The 23735-nt window shown below is 35.2% G+C and overlaps 1 protein-coding gene across 2 annotated transcripts; it reads right to left on the bottom strand.

Moving 5' to 3' along the window:
- Nucleotides 1-159: 159 nt before the first annotated feature.
- On the bottom strand, nucleotides 160-23477 carry LOC134855108 (golgin subfamily A member 4-like). Of its 2 annotated transcripts, none has more exons than XM_063871504.1 (13): nucleotides 23210-23477; nucleotides 22368-22993; nucleotides 21801-21928; nucleotides 21499-21598; nucleotides 21008-21141; nucleotides 20111-20724; nucleotides 13606-15152; nucleotides 13121-13260; nucleotides 9596-9854; nucleotides 8212-9121; nucleotides 7648-7812; nucleotides 5000-5163; nucleotides 160-492 (listed from the first exon to the last, which is right to left on the bottom strand). In XM_063871504.1, exons 2-13 carry the CDS (start codon nucleotides 22581-22583, stop codon nucleotides 298-300), a joined length of 4572 nt encoding a protein of 1523 aa, XP_063727574.1. In that variant the 5' UTR covers nucleotides 22584-22993; nucleotides 23210-23477; the 3' UTR covers nucleotides 160-297. The 2 variants fall into 2 exon arrangements, with proteins under 2 accessions (XP_063727574.1, XP_063727575.1); XM_063871505.1 differs by having other exon boundaries at nucleotides 22368-22888.
- Nucleotides 23478-23735: the final 258 nt, after the last annotated feature.

Raw genomic sequence — 23735 nt, 5'->3', positions numbered from 1 at the left:
TTTTTGCAAAACCTCACAAGTTTCATTGGAACACTGTGTTAATTTGCAGAGCAATCTAATAGTAGCACTCTTTTAAAAGAATATGCTGCAAAAATAGCAAGATTCTTTACTCGTGCCTCATTTTTTTGCAAAACAAAACTCCCTCTTTGAGGATCAAGACGCTGATTAAGATTTAATTTGAATTCACACGAAAGAGGGTACAAAAAAAGAAATTAGTAGTAATTGCTTGAAGATTGATGAGCAAAAAATTCATTCTTAAAATCAGTCCAAGTGACGCTGATTTTGGCTTTGAGCTGATCATATTCCCCCAGTTGTTGATTTGTTTAGTACCGCTGACTTCGTTTTCACCTCACTTTTCAGGTTGGCCCATTTGGTAGCGGAAGGAGACTGACCAATGGGGGTTAAGGATGAAGATGCCGAAGAGTAGGTCGAACTTGGGGAAGCGCCCACTGCTGAAGATCTTCTGGAGCCGGTGGGAGGAAGGCTGGCACCCTACGGCGAAAAGAAAACACATTATTCGCCGTGGAATTATAAAACTTCTGCACAAAAAAGGGAGAAAACTAAAAAAAAAACTGAAAGAAAACTGAAGTAAAACTGTTAGATATTCAAAGCCACTCTTTGAAAAACCGGATTGAAAATTATGCAAAATTTCATCGGGGAAATTTCATCGGGAAAATTTCATCGGGATCACATCACTTTTCTTCCATTTGGTCATATATGGTTGACATTTTGACGCAAAAAGTAACATAAAAGACCATTCATAAGCTAGCCGAAAAAAAATTTCCGATGTCGAGAATTAATCCAACATCCGAATTCTAACACACTGATAAATACTTCAACAATTCTTAACTTAATAAAAAAAAGACTTCAACTTACGTTTTCTGGCTAATTATAAAAATTGACCAGTAAATATGTGTTTGGAAAACTTCAGCGAACAAAAAATTGTCGATAATTTGAACTTGTTTTTTTCTAACCGAATGGATTTTTTCTACTGTGCATAGTTTTCGCCAGCACAGTCATATAGCCATTGTCTTGTACCATTGTCCATAAAATGTTTCTGAATGATGAAACTTCCGACATTATGTCAAAACACTAATTTACACAGAGGCGAAGCTGCGCTTCGCAAACATTTGAGCGAACACGACCAAAGATCAGCTCTATCAAGTGAAATAAGAAAAAAAAAGTAGAAATAAGCCTCGAATTAGCAAAAACTCGCCTACGTGTCAGATTCTAATCTATAACAGAGCAAATTTGAGTCCCACACACTAACCACTCAGCCACGTTTGCTTAATATCCCCAAAAACTAGCTACCGATAATGCTGCTACATATGCTAATAAATTGCCAATTCCTTGCAGCAAAAGAAGCACCAAATGCAAAACGAAACAATTTTGCATGTAAAAATTAGGAAAGCATAAAGCTAAGTCATGTATAAAAAAAAGCGTTTCAAAAAAAATTGCGTGATATATTAAGTTCGAAAATTTTTGAAATCGAGTTTTTTATAACTGTACTGTTGTTTGAAACAAATAACTTTTTTCGGTTCATTTGATGAATTAACAATACGGTTCATTTGATGAAATGTCAAAGCACATATAGTATTATACTGATAAAGCAGCCTACCGATTCTAAAGTACCACTAAAATTAGCACTTTTATTTGCGACTTTGGTCGGAAAAAAAAGAAAATTCACACTAATACACTTTGATTCGCAAGAGTAAAAAAAATTCACAAGCATTTTCCAAAATGCAGAAAATGATTCATATGCTACTTGGAAAAATCAAAAGTTGTGGTAATTTTGAACATCCTGTTGGTATTTATAGGCCACAAATTCATGCAAAAAGCACATAAAACGGAAAAAAATTGATCTCATATAAACTTCTCAACAAAGTTTTTAACGTTTGGTTTTAGGTGTGGAGAAAGATAGTAATTTAAAATCTTTAAAATTTTAGCTCAATTAAAATTCATATACCATTGCTTAATTAAATAAAATCAAGTTGACGTTCATAAGCAAAACAAAATTCATACAGTTCCATACATATATGAAAAATGAAGGACAAGCATTTTTACTTGGTTACAAACAGCTTGCTTAAAGTAGTCCAAAAAAAATTATGGCGCGTTTTTCATAGCAAGATAAACTGTTTGTAAGCATTTTTTACTTGGTTACAAACAGCTTGCTTAAAGTAGTCCAAAAAAAATTATGGTGCTTTTTTCATAGCAAGATAAGCTTTAGTCTTTCAAAAAAAAGATGCCATGGTTTTCAATCAAACTATTTTTTGAAGTGAATGCTCTCTAGCCATATATAAGCAATAGTGGTTTTCAGTTATAACTCGGAGTGATATTTAAAACATTAACACATACTGCAAAAAACAAATTGCAAATTTAATGCAGATCATTGTCACCAAAACTCAATTTTTTTCATTTTACCGATAAAATCCTCCGTGCTTGTGTTTTTGGTCACAAATTCATGCAAAAAGCACATAAAACGGAAAAAAATTGATCTCATATAAACTTCTCAACAAAGTTTTTAACGTTTGGTTTTAGGTGTGGAGAAAGATAGTAATTTAAAATCTTTAAAATTTTAGCTCAATTAAAATTCATATACCATTGCTTAATTAAATAAAATCAAGTTGACGTTCATAAGCAAAACAAAATTCATACAGTTCCATACATATATGAAAAATGAAGGATAAGCATTTTTACTTGGTTACAAACAGCTTGCTTAAAGTAGTCCAAAAAAAATTATGGCGCGTTTTTCATAGCAAGATAAACTGTTTGTAAGCATTTTTTACTTGGTTACAAACAGCTTGCTTAAAGTAGTCCAAAAAAAATTATGGTGCTTTTTTCATAGCAAGATAAGCTTTAGTCTTTCAAAAAAAAGATGCCATGGTTTTCAATCAAACTATTTTTTGAAGTGAATGCTCTCTAGCCATATATAAGCAATAGTGGTTTTCAGTTATAACTCGGAGTGATATTTAAAACATTAACACATACTGCAAAAAACAAATTGCAAATTTAATGCAGATCATTGTCACCAAAACCCAATTTTTTTCATTTTACCGATAAAATCCTCCGTGCTTGTGTTTTTGGTCAAAACACAAAAAAAGATCCTCAAAACAAAATTGTTACTAATTTATGGAGAAAATGATAGTCATACAATTTTTATGTATGTTCATAATACAGATTTTTATGCATTTTTCTCTGCATTTAAAATTGAATAGCAAGGCAAAAAATTTTTGTTCCGACCATTTGAAAAACGGGGAGGAACTTTGTATTCGGGTGTGTTTAGTTTTTTTTTCCACGCAAAATCAGCAACCACAAATAATCATTAGAGAGAGTTGATTAATATATGTTATAGCTTAACTTATTATAAGCTTGCAATAGCTTTTTTAATTTAGTTTTAATCGAGTAACGCTGTTTTTTTTGAGTATTTTAGGGCCATTTTGGAATCAAAAACTTCAAAAATTCAAAAAAAGTCAAATCAAAATTCAAAAATGTTTTTATCAAACCACACCGGAAAAATGACACTAAATTGAATTTTTTTTAAAGAATTTGGTTGGAACGTTTCTGTGCTGCTTGTTTAACTATGAAAGTTGTGTCATTAGAAAAAAAATTAAAATTAATACTTTGAATGCTTACTTTCTAGAAATTGGGTTGACATTAACGAAAAGTGACAAAAAATCTTAGAATTTTACTAGGAATAATATGTTCAAACCTACTTTGCGCAATTTGGGCCCATGTTTTTACCCTAACATTTGGCCATTTCTAGTCATTGAAAATTTTTGATAAAAGTATTTGGTCATTTGTCATTTGTTGAAAAATTTTTATTAATGTGAGCCTATTTTTTGATAGCCAGCAAATCTCAGTTGACTAATTAAAACTTTTTTTAAATAGGGATTATTTTAAACGTATTACGCCAAATTTTGGTTACGAACTCATTAGGATTTATTCGACTACATGCGAAGCTCAATTTGATAGAGTTTTCTCAGCAACTAACCTGGTAGTTTTAACGTAATGTTCATGTTTAAAAGCACATATGTTTAAAAGCATATTTATTCTGTGGAGTAATCCTTTTACGTTAGAAAAAGCTCATACTACTAAATTTTTTAATTTTTCGAATTGTTATTGCTTTTTTAAAGTTTTTCTTGCAGCAATGATAATTGTGAAATGTTTCGAGGAAATTCAATCACAAACTTTCGGCCTCATATCTTTATGTTTTTTGTTAGAGAAACAGCAAAATAAACTTTCGCGTCAGGCTTTACGAAGATTTTGCCGACATCAACATTTTTTTATCATTTGGATACAAACGAGTTGATAAGCGAAATCAATAAAGGAATATGATCTGGAAGCTTCGTTATTATTTAACTTAAAGAATTCAACTATTTTTTCAAAAAAACTGGGAACAAAACGTGTATTAAAACAATAGATTTCACACAAGGGGAAATATTAATCAGTCCAGGGGAAAATTAAGTGTAGGAAAGCTAAGAAGAGTGCTGCCAAAATATGTAGGAAACACAACTATGTTTGGTGAGTTTATGAAGCGTGTTTTGAACAAAGTATACCTGGTCTAAAGTTGCCGACGAATGTCGTGACCTGCTACGACCATATTCGTAGTCACGACTACTAACAGAATTGCTTGGATATGCCTGCAAACTCACATAGCTCCAAAATAACTCAGATATTTGGGTTACCTAGCAAATATTTCTAACGCTAATTTTTTTGTTTTCAGTTTTGTAACGCGTTAAAATTTCGAATCAAAATTGAACTAGTTTTTCGGGAAGCGAGTACCATAAATGATAAGATGCAACCAAATTGGGAAGCTAATTTTTTTTGCGCAAATGACAACGAGTCAAATTTCGTCTCATTTTATAAAGACAGTGAACAATTTTTCTTTATCAACTCACTAAAGCTCAGTTTCCTTTTAAAATATAATTATGAGCGATTGTCACTGAAAAATGTAGATTTATAAAGTTATCTAGTATTAAAAAAGATTATGAAAACTCACAGCGTGGGACAAGTCGTCCACTTTTTTCTGCAGCACGGACGCGTAGTCCTCCTTCTTCTTCAGGTCAGAGGTCAACAAGGTCACCTTAGTGCTCAGCTCCTCCACCTTCTTCTCCTTCGCCTCTCGCGTGTATCTCTCCTGTTGGGCTAGTTGGTGGCTCTCCCCTGTAAATTAAAAGCTGCTCACGACTAAGTTAGTGTTGAAAACAGTTTTGGACTTTTAGCTTATGATGATCTGATGTATTTTTAATTAACATGCCGCGTCCCAAATGACATAAAATTGAAAAGTTTCGCATATGGCGTAAATTCAAAATAACAATTGCATTGATGAAACATTTCGAGAAAACCTTTTTTATGAACAAGGCATCAAAAGTAGTTAGGTTCCTATGTGAATTAAATTGTTGATTAAACTTCTAATTTCAAAAAAACTTTCAAAAACTTTTAAAAACTTGAATTATAAGCCATTTGCGAAAAATTGCCTTTTTACACCATTTGGGAAGTTGCCGAAAACTTGAAATAGTAAATAAAACATTCTACAGGTGTAGATTACGCGGAGAAGGATTATGGCAGATCAATTTTGACTTGTGAAGAAAGTGATTGAATATTTGTGCTCTGGGTGGTTTTATTTTCTCCAAACAATTTTCGACTCTTTAACTATCAATTTTTGAAAACACTTTATATTATTGCAAAAGTAATGGCTGTTTTGTGCTCAAATTAAAAAATATATAATCCACCTGTGATAAGTTTAATTAATACTTTGCTATGTGCGAAATAAATCAATTTGTATTACAACATAGCGTGTGAGGGAATAATTTTCAAAAAAATCTCAAAAATTTGTTTCATTTTTTTAAAAATTGTGCTATTTGATTAAAATAAACACTACTCCATCAACCTTAAAGGTCAGTTGGAACATTCAGTGCTCCGCCCTTTTACGAGAAGTCTTGCATTTTTCAAATATTGGCTGCGGCGCAGAAAAAGTTGTCAAAATATTGTCTTACAGGTAATTTTAGAGAGCTCGAGATATCAATTCAGTCGACTTGAATGAAATTTCGCCAAATTTTTTGATTATCCACCATCTCGTTTCTCAAAAATTTTTTAGATGGGTCCCTGCATATACCTTAGTGGCTTATATTGGAGCTGTCTTCTTTTTTAGTCTTTTTTTTGGAGAGAGTAAGAGAAAACTGTTCACCATTCAATTTCCATACATGAAAATTGTATGGCAAGCTTTTTTTTACAGTGCTGCATAAAAAATTGTTGAAGTTAAAAAAAAACAATTTCAAGGATTTTTTTTCATTTTTCAGTTGCAAAACCAATTTAATGGTTAAATGAGCATTTTTCGCAAAAAATAGTTGCACGCAAAAATTTACTCCTTTTGTCTATAACATAGTCCTGGCTGAATTTTTCATACCAAAGAAACCAAATTGCCTTGATATTTTTGTGCAAATTGAACTTTGAAATTTTAAATGTTTTTAAATTTTAAATACTATAAGATACACTTCAATATGTCAAAAAAAATAAGGCCACAATTTTCGACTAGTAAAATTTTTGGCTGAAAATTTTCAGGCCCTACACAAAATTTGGAGGCTTTTGTTCATAGATCTGAGTAATCTGTATAAGAAAAGCTCACAGTTATTACTCAAACGCCGGGAATTTATGGAATTTCTTCCCTTCACGCAAGTGTGTTTCTTGTGTTCGAAAATCCTTGGTTATAGTGTTGTTAGTCAAAACACAAAAATATTTAGCAAAACTAGAAAAAAAAACTTTTTGATTTGTGAAAAAATGCTTGTCATTTAATTTTTGTTTATGAAAAACGCTTATCGTAGAGTTTTCTTACAAATTTCTGTACGAAATTTGATGATAAACATTTTTCGATATATGATTATTGTATGACAAGCATTCGTGGTCAGCTCGGGAAAGCTTAGCGTGTGCGAAAAATTAAAACTTTTAAAATGGGAACACGTATTAGCTGCAAAACTCCACCTACAATTATGTTTTGAAATACAAGTCTCTTTTCGGGCGTAAAATAGGAAAACTTACTCAAAAAATTTTCAAAAAATTATATTTTCTTCTTCAATGTTTCAGGATCATTTTAAAACGTTTGTGCTATTCTTGCCGCTGGTGAAGCGCTATATTAAGCGCAACAAATCTTGTGCAGCTAAAAACTAAGTATTTAACTTCTAAAAACCAAATATTAGCTTAATTACGAGCTAGTTGCTTTAATCGCTCCAAATTACAATTCGGCAAAAAAATCTCTGAGATCATGACTGAAAAGAATTTTTGAATGATGTCACTCGACCCATTTCATAAAAACTAAAGAAAGAAAAAAACTACTGTGTATACATGTTTAGAGGGAACATTCAGCTTTAAAGCAAAAAAATTTAGTTGTCAAAATCGACACTTGAAAAACAAAGTCTTCCTTAGATTTGTTCTTTGGAACAACTTGCCTCTTGAAAAATTAACAATTTACAGAAGAAATCCAATATACAAGAAAAACAACCAGAAAATCAACATCTCGAATTCAGTGAGATTATTTGATAGATTTATATTAATATTTTGTGACTAGTAGATTTATATTTTCGGGTCATTTTCAAAAGCTGTTTCATTTGCAAAAAGTTAGCAGCCCAAATGCCTGCTGGTGACTACATTTACCTATTTTGGCGTCCTTGACCCCAATGTCAGTCTGGAGTGCCTCGACAGTCTTCTTCATCGACTTCAGTTGACCTTCAGCTTCTCTCAGCTGGCTCTCTAATCCACTCGCTTTTGAGTTCACACTCACAAGTTGCTTCTCCTGTTCGTCCAATCTGCTCAAATGGTCTGAAAAAATCAACAAGGATTACAAGGAATGAACTTTGTTTCGAAACAGAGATATTTTGTCTTTTATGCAATCTATAAGCCGTATTCTTGTAGATGATCTACTATCGTTTCTTAAGCTAGTAGAGCTATCTATTCTTGGCTCTTCCCATCCCTACCCACCCTTACCACCAGATGAAAACATTAATCTGAAACTGTTTATTATACGAAGTTGTATATGAAGATAAAAAAAGTTTGTAATGAGTAATCGTTACTAATCTAACAAAAGTTAAAAAATTAAAAAACGCAGATAGGGCCGAAACGGTAGAAGAGCCCTATTCTTTTGTCAGAATTACTTTGATACACTAAGTAATTGCTTAACGCACGTTTGTTTCTTGAAGCTTTTTTAAAAAAAATACACACCTTTCTCAGAAAGTTGCATGCTCTTAATAGACGCCGACAATTTTCCAATCTCCACATGTTTAGCTTTCAACTGCTCTTCGATATTTCTCAATTCTTCTTGCTTCGATTCCGCCATTTTCGCTTTTGTCTCAGCAGCCGTCAACTTTTCAACTGTTTGGTTCAAATTTATTTCCAAGGTCTTAATTTGATCAACCTTAGTTTTTAGCTCTGCTTCGTGTTCATTTAACAGTTTTCCATAGTTTTCCTCTTTTTCTTGAAGGTTTACTTTGAGACTTTCAATATGTTCTTCGTTGTCTTTGCACACAAGGCTATGTTTCTCTTGTAGAGTTTCAATGAAATCTTGATTTTCCTTCATAACTTTTTCAAAATTCAATTTCTGTATCGACAAATGCTCTTCGAATTCAGTTTTTTGCCCTTTCATATCTTCGTTCAACAATTCAATTGCCGCATCTTTTTTGTTCAAAATTTCGGAGTGCTGTTTGTTCAAATTGTTCATTTCATTTTGATGTTTTTCGTTAATTTGTTTTGTAAACTTAGCCAACTCGTTATCTTTTTCTTCAACCATCGCAGTGAATTTCTGCTTCAAATCTTTGATTTCGAGGTCCAAACTTGCTCTTGTTTCTTCAAGTTGGTTTATTTTTGCAGTCAGTTCCGCTTTCATTTTTTTCATCTCCTCGGTCATTTTTATTTTTGTTTCCTGAAGTTCTTTGTCTTTTGCAATTTCCATCTGACGCTTTTCTTCCAACAAATCATCCATCGCTTTTTGGTGTTGTTCGAACAAGACCCGTTTTTCCTCGTTCAGTCTCGCAACTTCTCTGCTCATCTCGTTGATCTTGTTTTCGAGGTCTTGTTTCAGTCGAGCTAAGTCGCCTTCCAGGACGCTTATGCGTTTGTCTTTGTTCACACCCTCCTGAAAACACAACATCGATTTTTAACGAAAGCACTGATGATTTTATATGAAAGCAGCGCCGTATGATACCTTAAAAAATACTGATTTCAACTGCAGAAAAACTATTTAAAAAAAAATTTATGTTATTTTCAGCAAACTAGGTCGCATTCACTCATTCACAAACTGAAGTTTTTTCTAGTAGACCCTATTTGACAAAAATCATTTCTAAGAGCGGTACCAGATGTTAAATGCTATAAAAAAAACCTGGAAGTTCAATTATTTTCATGGTTAAATTCCGTTAACTTTTTAGTTTCCGGACAAACTTTGCAGCCATATCAGTCGTGTGATACTCGGTGATGTTTATCTGACTTACATTGTGGCCAGAGTCAACAATCTCCCCACAATGACCAAGTGAACAATCTCATACCCCCTACAGCCACTGGGGGGTGTGATATTGTTTACTATGGGTGATATTGGTCTGACTTTAAGTGGTACCTGAATGTGCATGTCCCTCTCGTGAGTCATGTTCTGGAGTGCCACCTGTCCCTCATCTATCCTCTGCTCCAACTCCACCCTGGCACCGTTGAAGTTACTCTTCAGCACTGTCATCTCCTGGAAGAACTTCTCCTCCAGCTGGTTTTCCAAGTTGAGCATCTCTTCACGCAGAGAAGTTTTCTGGTCGTTTAGATCTGCAATGTGGTCAGTGAGACGTCTCATTTCGGTCGCTTTTTCTTCTCGCAGGTCTTCTCGGAATCTAAAATCATTTTTTTTCAAAACTTTTTACGATTTTTGTTTCGCTTTTTCATGTTCGTCAAAATCGGGTCAGTCCAATATTAAACGAAAAAGTTATGAGGTGTGTCCATGAAAAAGGTCAGCGCAATAAACAAAATAGGCAAGGATAGCCGGCTACTGCACCCACAGCACCGAATTTTTTGATCAAATTGATTTTGAAAAAATTAAAAGATAATAAAAAGAAATAGTTCAAATTGAAAACAAATGCAAATTTTTGTCCAAATTTCTTTGATTTCGTTTTTTAGACAATATTGATCAAGAGTAGTAGTTTGCTGTGCAATTAGCAAAAAAGGTTCCGAATCACAGTTTTTTAAAAAATAATAAATTAATTTTCCTATTTTTCAAATATATGTCGTATTTCTGTGAGCGGTGTGGGGATAGGACCTGAAAAGCGCTAAAATCTATCCACTGGCCTCAATTGATAAGATTCGTCTTACATAAATAAATTATTTTTTCATGCATTGCTCTATTAACTTTCACGATTTTGAAGAGCGAGGCGCTATATGAATTTTGAATAACAATTTTTTTTTGCTAAAATGTTTTTTTTTCATAGTTCAAAATAACCATTTTTTGAATGAAAAACGTTACTAACTATACTTTCTCGAAACGCTATACTACTCTGACACGCGGTTCTAACTTGTTTTTCTAGGTTGATAGTTTTTCTCACATTGTGAAGAGGAGCAGAGACCCATTAGGTAGTCAGACTTCCACCTAACAAATTCTGACAAAAATATAAAGAAGTTAAACTGTATTTCAGACTTGAGTTTTTTCTGAAATGATTGAATAGTGCAGGGACAAAGTTCATTCACTCAGTGTTTGACAAAAAAAACTAAGCAATGTTGGTCAGTTCTAATCAGAAAAAAAAACTATTTTCTTAATTTAATTTCTCGTCGAATATTTATTGAATCTTAAAAGGTCAGTAAGTTGAAAAAAAATTTTCAGTTAAAACAAAAAAACAATAGTTGTAAAATTGTTATTATCTATTTTGCCTAGAAAAAAGAGCATTATTAAACGTGTTATTCATTGGTGTTTTTATCAAAAATATAAACAACAACATTTCTACCGATGAAAACACAAAATCTGATGAAACAGATATAATCTTTTCAAAAAATTGCATATTTTTTTGATGTAAAATTCAATATAATATGATAAAATTAATTATGATAGAGTTAATAGCAACTATCATTCCCATAAATTTTGTCTCAGGCCAAACCGATTTGAAAATGAGGCCTCTAGGGTTTTCTAATTTGTTTTTTTTTGTTCGGATAGCTTAAGTTATCACTGAAAATTTAAAATTTTTTGTTATTCTGTCAAACTAAATGGCTGCTTGTTGCTTTATTTTGCATCCAAAATAAAGCAATAAGCATCTAGAGTAATAAACAAACAGTTACAGGTAGTTTTATAGGGCCTAGGAAATTAGACGATAAACAAATTAGACGGATGCTACAAAAACGAAATTAGACGGAATTTATTTTTTACAGATCTGGCAATTTAGACGAAAGGGAAAGGGCCAACACAAATGTTTCTTAAGAGTCAAGTTTCAAAAATACAAAAAGAACATAAAATGTCAATACCTATCAAAACAATTAGTTTAAATGAACATAAAATGTCAAATCTGAATATTACAGGAGAGTTTTGAATTGAATAAATTATGCATGATTGACTTGTAAAGTTTTGGCCACCGAAATTGAACTGTTGTCTACAAACAATTTTATTTTTCTAACGCAATTTGTGTGCAAATAAAGTTAATTTCTCTCACTTTCGTCTCTTTTCTCACAATTGCAGTTTTGCAAAGCCGTCTAATTTCCTTTTAAGTACCTCCGTCTAATTTGCTTATCGTCTAATTTCTCAACCCCCGGTTTTATCTTAAGTATGAAATTGTTTACTATCGTAATTAGAAACACTGCCTATGTATCTCAGAGTTATGAAAGAATTTTAAAGTTTCGCGAAATTTTTTAAGTTTTGTTTTTTTAAGTTTTGCTGGGCATTTTTTGCCCTGTATCTTGACCAAAAACAGCACCGACCCTAAAAATAGCACCGACCCTAAAATAGCACCGACCTTGATAACTTAAAAAGTTTTGTTTGAGTTTTTCTCCGAAATTGAGGAGCCTAGTAATTCTTCGCGCGATCTAAGAAGTGTCTAAGAAAAGTGAAAAGTAATCATTATAATGAATTTTGTGTTCTAAAACATTAATGAAATAATCAATTCCCATGTTGCACTCTGACAACAAAAGAGGAAAAAAGAACGATTATAATTCATTGTTTTTATCAAATTTATGTATGATTAATTATAATCCACTTAAAATCAATTAAAGTGGATTTTTTCCACTTTGTTTTTGTTTCGCGTCCTGTAAAATGTTGCAAAAATTTCTGCTTTTATCAAATTTATGTCCTAAATCTAAATTTTTGCACATTGCAAAACAATTCTATTTACACACCTACCCCCACTTTTGCCAATTTGCCTCTTTACCCACCCCCCCCCCCCCCCCCCCACCAAAAAAAAACGTTTGCCTCTTTCCACCTTACCCCCGCCACCTCCACCAGAACCAAAGCTCCTCTCGAATAAAATGTGACACCTCGAACCCCCCCCCCCCCCCCGCATCCTGATGAAAGCGTTAAGACAACAATTTTTTTTTTTTTTTTTAAATATATACAAAGAAGTTCAAAATTATATCTCTTCCAACATCGTGTTAATTTAAAAAAAAGAAAAGATTGAAAAAGCCATTGTTGACCCCTTTTTTGGAAAGTTTTGACAAAAAAATGCCATTTTTAGCGCTTGCTTGCTCTCGAAATACCCCTTCTTCCATAATTTTGAAACAAAATCCAGAAAACGGTTGAAAACAACATAATTCAATAACATAAAATGAGTAGCAAAAATCAAAGTTGCGCAGAAAAAAAACTGAAATTGAACAACAGATGAACACGACTTTGTGTGCGCTGAAATTAGCATCTCAAAAAAGCGGGAACAAATCATTTCTAATGGAGTTTCATTGACTCTAACTATAAAAATGAAAAAAAAATCGATTATAATTGATTTGCTAGGAATTTTCATGTTTTATTATAAGTAGTATTTGCAATAAAACCCATTTTTATTTGTTTATGACCAATTAATTTTCACTTTTATAGACGCTGACAATAAAACTCAAAAACTCATACAAATTTAACCGACTTCCATCAATGGAACTCCAGTGCGGGTTGTCTATTGTCGGCATAACCATCAATACACACCTGTCCATGTCTTGTTTCTCCTGTTCGAAGTCCTCCCTGTAGTGTTCCACCACTTTGTTCAGTCTCTCCACCTCCTCATCGTGTGACGTCATCATCTCCTTCACTCTCTCGTTCAGACCCTCAATCTCCTCCTGTTTCACCTGCATATAAACCGGTTATTTCATTTGAGAAAGACTGTTCTTGAACAAGGAAAACTTCCGACGAACTTCCGGAGGATTAAAAAAATTCCTAGATATTTCCAAATCCTTCAATTTTTCTGTCTGATCAGTTTGGGAACAACGCCACGAAAGAATGGGAACAACGCCACGAAACAAAAAACATTGTCTTTGCTAAATGGTGAAAATTTTGTTATCTGAGAAACTGCTGTACTTTTCTTTGCTTTACGCTCGTCTAGATCCTTACACATCAGCCTTTTTAGCCACTTTTAGCCTTGATTTAGGTAGAAAATTGATACGTTCTTTTTTTCTTATTCGTTTTCAACTGACCTTGAGATCGATTAAGTGCTGATGATTCAGTTCATTCACGTTCGCACACCATTCTTCACGCTGCATCATAAATTTCACACTCCATGCAGATATTTCACGCTCCTTTTCGCTGTTCACTTCTTTCATCATCAACTTCAGCTGAGCTATACTTTCATCTTTCGAATTCAGTTCTGCAATGTGTTTTTGGGTTATTTCGCCCAGTTTATTCAGACTTTCCAGCTCCAGATTAGCGATTTCCTCTTTTAAGCTTTCAGTTTCAAGTTTGAATTTTTCACTTTTTTGCTTCAACTCAGATTGGTGTAGTGTTGTGATTAGGTCTATATGTTTGTTTTTAGTCGCAATTTCCTCCAGCAGACTGTTAACTTCTCTTTTTTTCCTCGATTCCAAAATTTCTACTTCGCACTTTGAATTTCGCTCGTGTACGGCTAGGTTTTCGTCTTGAATGCGAACATGCTCTTCAAGATCTTTAATTTTCAAATCTCGGTCGTGAATTTCATTTCTTTGCTTAGTTAAATCTTCGTCGTATTTTTGGTGTAAATCTCTAACAATATCGAAATGATTTCGGTTGAGTTCGTCAACTTCTTGGCTGTATTTTTCGATCAGGAAGTTCTTTTCTTCGGTCAATTTTTGCTTTGTAGCTTCATACTCAGTCTTCAACTTCAAAATTTCAGCGTCGGACATTTTTTGAGCATGATTCAACATTTCTTCAAGCTGGGCTAATTTAACTTTAAAATCTTCGACTTCAGTTTTGTGAGCATTTTCGACCGTTTCCAGTTTTAATTTCGAGTCGATATCCATTTTTTCGATTTGTCGCTCTTTTTGCTTACAAATAGTGTCGCTTTCGGCTTTTACAGATTCTAACTCCAATTTCACCTGTTTTACAACCTGCTCCATTTCAAACTGCTTTTTTTCGAACTCTGATTTTTGTTCTTCCAAACTTTTTTGGAGCAGCGCTACACTTTTCTCGTTTTCGGATTTCAATTCGGCCAAGATTTTGTCCTTCTGTTGGATTCTTTCATTCAGGTTTCGAGTAAATTCTGCTTCAGATTCCGTTCTTTCACGTTTTATAGTTTCAAGTTGGTCTTTTAGCCCCTTTATTTCGATATTTTTCATATTTTCAAACATATTCTTCGAAACTGTAAGTTTTTCTAATTCGGCCTGGCTAGCTTCTTTGACTTTTTCAGACTCCATTTTTTCCTTGTAAATTTGATCTACTTTTTGTTGATAATGCTGTTCTAATTCTGTTCGTTCTCTAACATTCTGTTGTTTCAAAATGTCTATTTCCTTTGACATGCTTTGTTTCAGAATATCCAATTGCGATTTGTGAGTATCGGTCATTAACTGTATTTCGGCCGAGTGGGATTTTTCTTCCTTTTCGGCATACTGTTTTGTCTGTTCTAGTTCGTGTTTAAAGCTATCAATTTGTTTGATCAGATCGATTCTCATGTTTTCATACTGCTCTGAGTTTTGTTTTTTGATCAATTCAACTTCCGTTTTTCGTTCTTCTCGAACTTGGTCTAGTTTTGAGGACAACTGTTCGACTTCGTCTAAAACATTCGCAAATGAGTAATACTAATTCTCAAAAATTCTCCGAATCATGACTTCTAATGTCTCAAAGGAAAAAAAATCACTTCGTTTAAAACTGAAACCTTTGCGCGACGTTTCGCCTCTTGAAATTAAGCGTTTTTTCAAAATGGCCGATTGGGCAAATAGCACGGAAAGTTCAATCACAACTGTATTTGCAATTATTTTTGGTTTATTGTAAGGTGGTGACAGCATAATTGATACCATAGATTTCAAATTTAGTATTGAATTTCAAAAATCGGGTTAAAATTTGACCTTTTTCTTAGTTGTAGATTGACTTTATTCACCAAATTGTTGCGTAATCCACAAATTAACACTTGTAACGCAAAATTTGTTGCTACATTTGGAGTTTTGTGGAATCTACAACGAGCGAAAAAAAACTTACCAAAAAAAAACTAGCTTTGTTATGGATTCCATAAAAAACTTCGTCCAACCGTGTTGTGAAATCCGCTTGCAACCCAAAAATCCACGGTTTGGTCTCATAACAGTAATGAAATTTGTTTCATACAAATTGTTTCTTAATAAGCTGTGAAAAGACGGTTTGGATGTATGAATTAAATGTCTTGTTAATAAGCAAACCGTAGTTCAGAAAGTAAGTCGGAGACAATAAGATGGCTGTCATCCGAAGGTGACAGACAAACTCCGAAGGTTAAATACCGGTTAGCGCCAGACAGATAATTGAAATAGATAACACGACTAGAATTGAAACATGAACTAAATTTAGATACTATGACATTTCCCTCCTTGTAATAAATAATACTCAAATCCAATATCCAATGTTAACCGTAAACAATAGGGTTAATAACAAGTTTTCAAATCAACTACAGTTCTTTTAAACACAAACTTTTGAGTTTTTGCTGGTACACAGCATGCCCTCTCCCTGGACCTTTCCATTTTAGCAAAGTTTTATAGATTGTTTTGAGCTCCATTTTATTCCTCATCTTTTCACTCTTTTTCTTCGATAGCTCCGGCTTTGTCCGTTTTTCTAATGTTGTCAATCATGACCCCCCCCATCTTGGTCACTGCGGTCCGCTTCCTGCCCGAACGTCTCGAGCTTGTTTCATCCAACGAGCTGGCCGAATCTTGGCTAGAATAGGAAACAAGTCGTTGTTTCCGGCCCCGTTTCTTTCCCCCGGTTACTGATATCTGCTGTGGTTCGCGCTCCGTTTCTTGTGATTCGATTCCTTCGGTAATTGTTTCTTGTGGTTCGGCTCCTTCGGTATTTGTTCTCCCCCAGTCATTCCGGATTCCTGTTTCACCTGCCAACATGTTTCCTTGTTCCGTCTCCTTATTACTGGGACGAACCCCGAAGGCCTCTGGTTGAACTGGATCCCGTCCCCCACTAGATGGTCCCTGTCCATCTTCTCCACCGTTTTCTCGCCCTCTTGTTGGTTTCGCCACTAGGATGGTTGTACTCAGTGGTAACTGGTCCTCCGATTCTGAGTCGGAATTTTCTGCGGATTCCAGAATTTGGAATTTTGCTCCCTTTCCCATGATCGTTTGCTGACTTTCTTTAGTGCCTCTTGAGCTGCCCGGTTGGTGTTGTCTCAATTTGAGCTTCCTTTTCAGATCCCACGGCGTTGGCGGTGTGGGTAATGGTCCTCCCGGCATCCGCTTTTTAGGAACTTTGGCCTTCCTGAGCGCTACTCCTGATTTCCTAAGCACCGCACCGTTACTCATTTTAATAGTATGTTCAGTTTGATCAACTATTTTGGACCTTAATGGTCTATATCTATTCATATTTCGCTCCCCGGTCCTCTGCATTACCACTGCCGGTGGTACCTCCACAGGGTCATTTGGTGCCCGTGCAATCCCAGGTTCATCATCTTGATTTGCTGCCTGTTCCTCGGCCAATCTCAGTGGTCCCCGTCTATTTTTCCGGTCATACTCAGTATCCGATCGGATTCCCCAGTTGGTGTCCATCGGCTTCGGCATTGTTTGAGCTATCGGGTCTCGTTCATCTAAACATTCATATTTCGATCGTATTACATTTTCCCAATTTAGATTCCGTAACGTAGGTTTTTTAGTCAAGTTCCTGAGGACAGTATTAGCTTCCCGGCCGTGGTGCGCTTCGAACGGTGTTATATTGAGGGATGGGTTTTTCACAAATCTTAGGGCTCCGAGGGCTCTTTCAACCATTCGATCCAAGGGTTCCGGTTTATCCTCCCGCGCATACGTCAGCACTGAATTTTTAATGCTACCAATCGTGCGCTCAACACATCCTGTTGCTCTATGGTCATTCACTGGCGAAATGAGGACTTCAATTCCTTGTTCATGACAGAATGTTTTAACTTCCTTAGACATAAAGTTTGTTCCCTGGTCAACTCTGATTTGGCGGGGAATTCCATGAGCGATTATGTAGGCTTTTAAAAATTTTATAATTTTATCCGAACGGTTCGAATTACAGACCATAGCTGATGGCCATCGAGAGAACCGGTCCACCGCCACCAAAACATACTTTTTAGATTCCTTCAAGTAGTTAATGGGTCCCCAAAAATCCAATTGGACTGATTCATTCGGCTCTTTTGGTTCAGGTATTTTCCCTATATCGTCCTTTGAACACATTTTTTTCAAATTTTTACCCGCTAATGTGCATTCCGGACAATTCCCAGCGATAGTTGCGAGACTACGAAACATGTGAGGGTACCAGATGTCCTTAGCGGCGTCGATCATGCTGGATTTCCCGTGGTGATAATAGTGGAGTCTATTGACCACCGCCGTCTGCAAAGTATTAGGGATCACTAGCCTCTCGTCCATCCACAGGCATCCGTCTCTTACGTGGAAATCCTGAGTATACTGTGCGAATTACTTACTCATTGCTGCAATTTTCGAGTGTAACTGGGGGTCTTTAGATTTAATTAACTCGATAATAGCTTGTAACTGTGGATCAGACTGGTATTGCGATTCTATAAATCGAAGATAAAATAATTCGGGAAGAGCGGATTGTTTGCTGACTACTTTACAATTTCTTGGTATAATAGACATGACTTTATTTTCCGGATTGACCGGTGGATAACTCTCACCAGGGTAAACCGACGGAATAGAAATAATGGTGTTGGTTTTCGTGCTCCGGACTTCTGTTGTTACCGCCTGTATATTTACATCAATCTCCTCTATATCATCACTACTGCTAATGCTAGGGTGTCGTTCCAATAATTTCTTGAGTTTCCTTTCCATGATTAAATTGCTTGAATTGTTAATGTTTATTGGCGAGTTTAAAGATTTTGAGTAACCAAAGTTAGCTTCAATAATAGTCCCAACTGAATTTTTGCTAAACTCAATTGAGCTGCCGGGAATGCAATTCGTCGCTCTGTGATTGGTCCAATTTCCGTCGCATGATCGCTCGCCCTCTACCGGTCGCTTTCTATTCGATATATTACAAATGCGTCTATTTTTAGTTACCGATGGAGACTCGAGTTTATTTCTAAATCCGAGGGCGGATCTAATTCTACTAATTTTCGCGACCGTAAACATACTATCGTAGGTGCTAATCGGTTGAGGATTTAAACACGGGTGCCTTGAAAGATAATCAGCGAGTCCTATTTTTGCTCCGGGTTTATGTTCTACGGTTTGGTCTCATAACAGTAATGAAATTTGTTTCATACAAATTGTTTCTTAATAAGCTCTGATATATTATTTTTTAAATTTCCCATTGGGTATTAGAAAAATTATTTTAAAAAAAACTGTATTTTTTGCAGTCCTATTCTGCTTATGTGAAGTTTCCAAAACAATTGTTACAGAAAAGTTCAATTTGGCTCATTACTTTTGAAAAAATGAAGTTTTTGACAGAGAGGCAATACACAAAGCCACCAAATTGAAAGAAAAAAAAACAACATCTAAAATTTTCAAATGTTTTTTCTTCAAAATGAAACTCATTTTGATGAAAAACTGTTGCAGAAAACAACAAACAGTCTTGAGCCAGGTTGAAAAACTTCGAAATACATTACACATTGCGCTTCAATACACTCAGTGGAGAAAAAGAGGGAAGTGAAAAAAGTCATTGCGGTACATCAGACTTTCACATTACGGTACATCAGACTTTTCCTGTCAAATTCAGTTACAAATGCCAGTCCGTTTTCAGCCACAAAAAGAAAGAAAAAAGTAGGACTGAAGGATAGCGAATAGAGAGATCTCTCCGATGATTATTTTCTTTTCCACGCTATTCGCTATCCTTCAGTCCTATTTTCCTCTAGTTCCCTGATGAACTATTTTTGCTAATTGAGTTTTTTTTAACCAGCAAAAAAATGTTCCACCATTTGAAAAATGGTGAGCAACTTTTTATTCGGGTGTGTTTGTTTTTTTTAATTCTTTTTTTGTTTTTTTTTGTTTTCCACGCATCTCAGCTACCACAAATAATCATCGGAGTGATCTTGGTAATGTACCATTTTAAAGACCTTTAAGTCGTAATTCGAACAACATAAAAAATTTTCAAAAAACTTTCCCGGTGAAGAGAACATGCTGGTGTCTATTTTATAGCTTGAAAGCTTACAGTTGCCCTAATTAAGCGGTAAAACTTGATTCTATTCGACTAAAGTTAGTTTCTTTTTAGTATTTTAGCGCTTTTTTGGAAACAAAATGTCAAAAGTTCAAAAAAACTGCAAAAAAAAATTGAAAATTTTGAAAGTTTTTTTGGAAGTTTTTGATTTTTTTGTTTTTCCTGTCATTTTTACAAAATTTGTTTTCCAAAAACTTATCTATGACAGTCGAATATGCTTAAGCTCTAGTTTTTTGTTCAGATCATTTTATCGCACCCTGCAGAAAAAATGACTATAATTTGAAAAAACTTTTCTGTTGCATTTTTTAAGACTATGGTCGGAACATTCTGTGCTACTTGCACAGTAACCGGCTATCCTGGTTCAAACCTAGTTTTTGTTTCTGTTTTATAGAAAATTGAAACAAATTTGTAAAGAAAGACGCACACCTGTTAGTTTTTTCTCATTGTTCTCCTTTTCCACCCTTACACTCAAAATTTCGGCCTCAAATTTTGAAATAAGTTCATCTTTGCTGACAATTATGTTCACGAAGTTTTCCCTGGCCGCCTCCAAATCTTCAGCTTTCTTCTGCCTTTCAAAACTTAATTTTGCCTCGAATTCTTCCGCGCGACTTTGATTTGCGTTGTAGAAATCAGTCTGGGTTTTGTTCAGCAATCGATGCTGTTCTTCTAAAATTTCTCGCTTTTGGTCCAAATCTCTCAAAAGTTGTTCAGTTTCTCTGTTTTTCTTCATCAGCATTTCGTCTAGTTTAATCACGCGGGAGTTCAGATTTTTCTCGATTGCAGTTTTTTCAGTCTCGATTGTTGCTTGTCTTTTTCTGGCTTCCGCTAGTAACGTTTTGCTTTCGGCTTTCAAGTTTTCGATCCTCTGACCTGCTTCATGCTCGGTATTTGAAGCGAAGTTGCTTTTGGCTACTTCGAATTCGGTGCTTAGACTTTCGAGTTGCTCCTGCTGGAGTTGTTTTAGTTCTTTCAGCTCAAGTTCCTTCAACTGAACGGCTTCGAGGGTCTCTTTTTTAGCCAGTTGGATTTCTTCTTTCAACCTGAATAATTCAATATTTGACAACTCGGCTCAGGTATCGAGCTTTGATAAAATTTTATCTAGAAAAATTTCAAACTACACAAATCGTTTAATTTTTACTGTTTCGAATTTGTCCGGCCAGCATTGCGATATACTTTGTATCTATGAAGCAATAGCGCAAGAGCTAACAACATATCAGTTTATGGTCAGTGGCCGTGGCCAGTAATAGAAATATAGCTTAGCAAGTTGAGTTTAGCAGCATCTGAACCCGAATTTCTTTTCAAACGAATGACCACGTGACTGACCGTTTGTTGTCCAGATCCAGCTGGTGCTGTTTGGCAGTGAGGTTCTTGGAGGTGATGTCCAGCTTCTGCTTCCACCTCCCTTCACTCTCCTGTCTCTCCCGCTGCACTCTCTCCAGTTGGGACTGCAACTCACTCTGGCAACAAATTTAATCGAGTTTTGACTTCTAACTTTTATTAACTGATGCTTAATAGAGGTAATATGCCAATTTGTTTCCAGAGTTTTCTTCATCACATTTGTCAAATGACACTGACTGCGGTACCTAGAAAACTCCGGAAGAGAGACGCTGGATCATCGTAGAAAAAAATTCAAAAAGGAAAGCTGAAGAAACTAATTTTTTCTTTAACATTTCCTTATTTTTTTTAAAAAAAAAAATCGATTAAATTGGCCATTTTTTGTAGTAATTTCTTGAGCTTATTGCAATCTTGGCGATGAATATCCTCCTTAGATTGCATGATGATGGTGATGATGATGAGAATGATGAAAAAAGTACCTGTTTGATGGCAGCTTTGTCCTGCACTTTTTTGACCTTGTTGGTCTCGTCTTGTTTCTGGAAAGCGAGGTCCTGTTGTAGTTTGCTGATATGCTCGTTCCTTAACAGATCAAATTACAAGTTATAGGACTACTTCATTCCAACAATTACAAACAAGATTACAAGGTTACCTAAGCTTTGGCTATCTTAAAAATGCTCAAATGTAGAAAAAACAGTGCAACACACGTGGCATTCGAACCCGCAATCATGCGATTCCAAGGCACCATCACTGCCTGGATGCCCCACAAAACTAGCTCTGTTACCTGTTCTGCAGCTCCATGTCCTGACTGGTCCTGATGGGCTTGCGAGTGGCCTCCCCGAAGGTCAGTCGCACATTCTCCCCCCTCACCTCCTCCACTTTCCGCCCCAGTCTCTTGATCTTGTCATCCCTTATTCACGTTGTATGATAGATTACAAAATAGGAGAGAATCTCTAAAGTGTGCTTTTTCAATTAGAAGAACACAAAAACCTAAATTGGATAATTTTATATAAGCTCTGAACGTTAATTTGATCGACCTTAAAGAAGACAACGAACGACCTTCGCCTCCGCCCGCTCAAAAAATTTCTTCCCACACCACTAGAAACGAAAGTTTCTAGAAACGAAAATTTTTATCGTTCTTTTTCTTTTTTGCTCTTTTTCTTGAGTTGTCATTTTATGAAATGGTCATTTTTTGTTTGGAGGTTGAACCCGATATTAAGCAAAACTGATTACGCAAACTCGCTTAATACCGCCAGTGTAAAAATAATCTGATATATAAAAAGCGATGCCTACTTCGAATTTCTTGTTATTGTTAGACAAGTTGTCTAACTTTGTAATCTATCACTTTCCTCTGATCAATATCCCACTGATGCGCATCTACCGTGTTTCCTTTTGGTCTGTCAGCTATGTTTAGGTCTACCTTATACCCGTTACTGCTGCCATTGAGATCTATCTTTCGGCCATTTGACGCATTGTGGTAATCGACAGGGTCTGATCCGGTTGATCCGTTCACACCCCCGTTCATATATGGATGTTGCGCTTTCACTGCTGACTTGGAATTTTCCATAGTTTTGCTTTCAGTTATTGACGTCAGTTTTGGGTTTGAAGTGTTGAGTTCTTCTTTTAGATACCCGTTGCTTATTGGGGTGTCCGTGATTGAATTATCGGCGGGTTGGGTATTGGGCAAATGATTGCCGTTCAAATATGGAGCTTTGATGTTGGATTCTTGGGTTCTTTGGAGACCCTCGGATCTCACTAGCTCCTGGACTGTTCGGGACTCCTTGAATTCCTCGGTGTGACCGATTAGTTGGAGCTCTCCAGATAACTGCGCTGATTCCAAATTATATCCGGATTCCAAAATTGGCTCCAGTCCTAAATATTCGTTAGGTAGCTCTTTGATACTATCTATGTCAGAAATGACATGACAACGAGTGTTCAGTGATTCAAATGGCTCTTGCGGTGTTTCAGGGCTTTCAACTAAATCAAAAGCTTCCATTTTCGCGGGAACCACAATTAATTATTGTTGAAAACAATCGCAGTTCTTTGCTCTTATTCTCGAAATTAGTTGAACTTTTTGAATAATTACGACCAACTTAATTATTATCAGATCAGTTTGTGTCTAACTAAGTCTATTAAAATACTATGTAGCAGAAATCGCTTCAATTTAATATGAAAAATTATATGAATACTTACGTTTACGGCGGGTTTCGTGCTTAAACTTGACTTAGAGTCATACCATAAAATTGAACAAAAACTGAAAAGATCGGAGTAAATTTTGCTCTTTTGATCGCTGAATTAGTTGTAAAACATCACGCCAATATTAGAAAATTGACAACATAAATATGAAGTTAAAACAGTAGATGAGAAAAACACAGGCAATTGAAAACCACAATATAGATATCTATCTAAAAGCATTCTTTATTCTATGTTTTACCTCAAACCAACCATCAGTGGTACAAAAAAGTATGGATGTTTTCTAATGATAACTATAACCACAATTAAAAATAATATGCAAATAATAAATTGTAAGCTGATGGTTTGAATGAATGAACTTCAGTCATTTTTACAACACCAGTTTTGGCATGTTTTTCAATTGATGATTGTAACTAATGATTGGCCATAACTTATAATAACGCTTTCAGATACTTTTGCGGCTCAGCCAGAGTTTGAATTAACTTTTTGATGCACTTTTCTGTGTTTTTATTTCTTTTCTTTTATG

Source organism: Symsagittifera roscoffensis, chromosome 10, assembly GCF_963678635.1.
Source record: "Symsagittifera roscoffensis chromosome 10, txSymRosc1.1, whole genome shotgun sequence".
In the NCBI taxonomy this organism is placed as follows: Eukaryota; Metazoa; Xenacoelomorpha; order Acoela; family Convolutidae; genus Symsagittifera; species Symsagittifera roscoffensis.
The sequence above is the reverse complement of the archived record's forward strand: the minus strand, read 5'-3'. Positions and strand labels throughout refer to the sequence as shown.

Excerpts from the sequence above, each read along its gene's own strand:
- LOC134855108 (XM_063871504.1), bottom strand. The coding sequence starts at position 22,583 with ATGGAAAATTCCAAGTCAGCAGTGAAAGCGCAACATCCATATATGAAC. Across the intron at positions 9,855-13,120 it reads GAGAAACAAGACATGGACAG|ATTCCGAGAAGACCTGCGAG; the intron begins GTGTGTATTGAT and ends AAATGATTTTAG. Across the intron at positions 493-4,999 it reads TGGACGACTTGTCCCACGCT|GGTGCCAGCCTTCCTCCCAC; the intron begins GTGAGTTTTCAT and ends TTTTCGCCGTAG.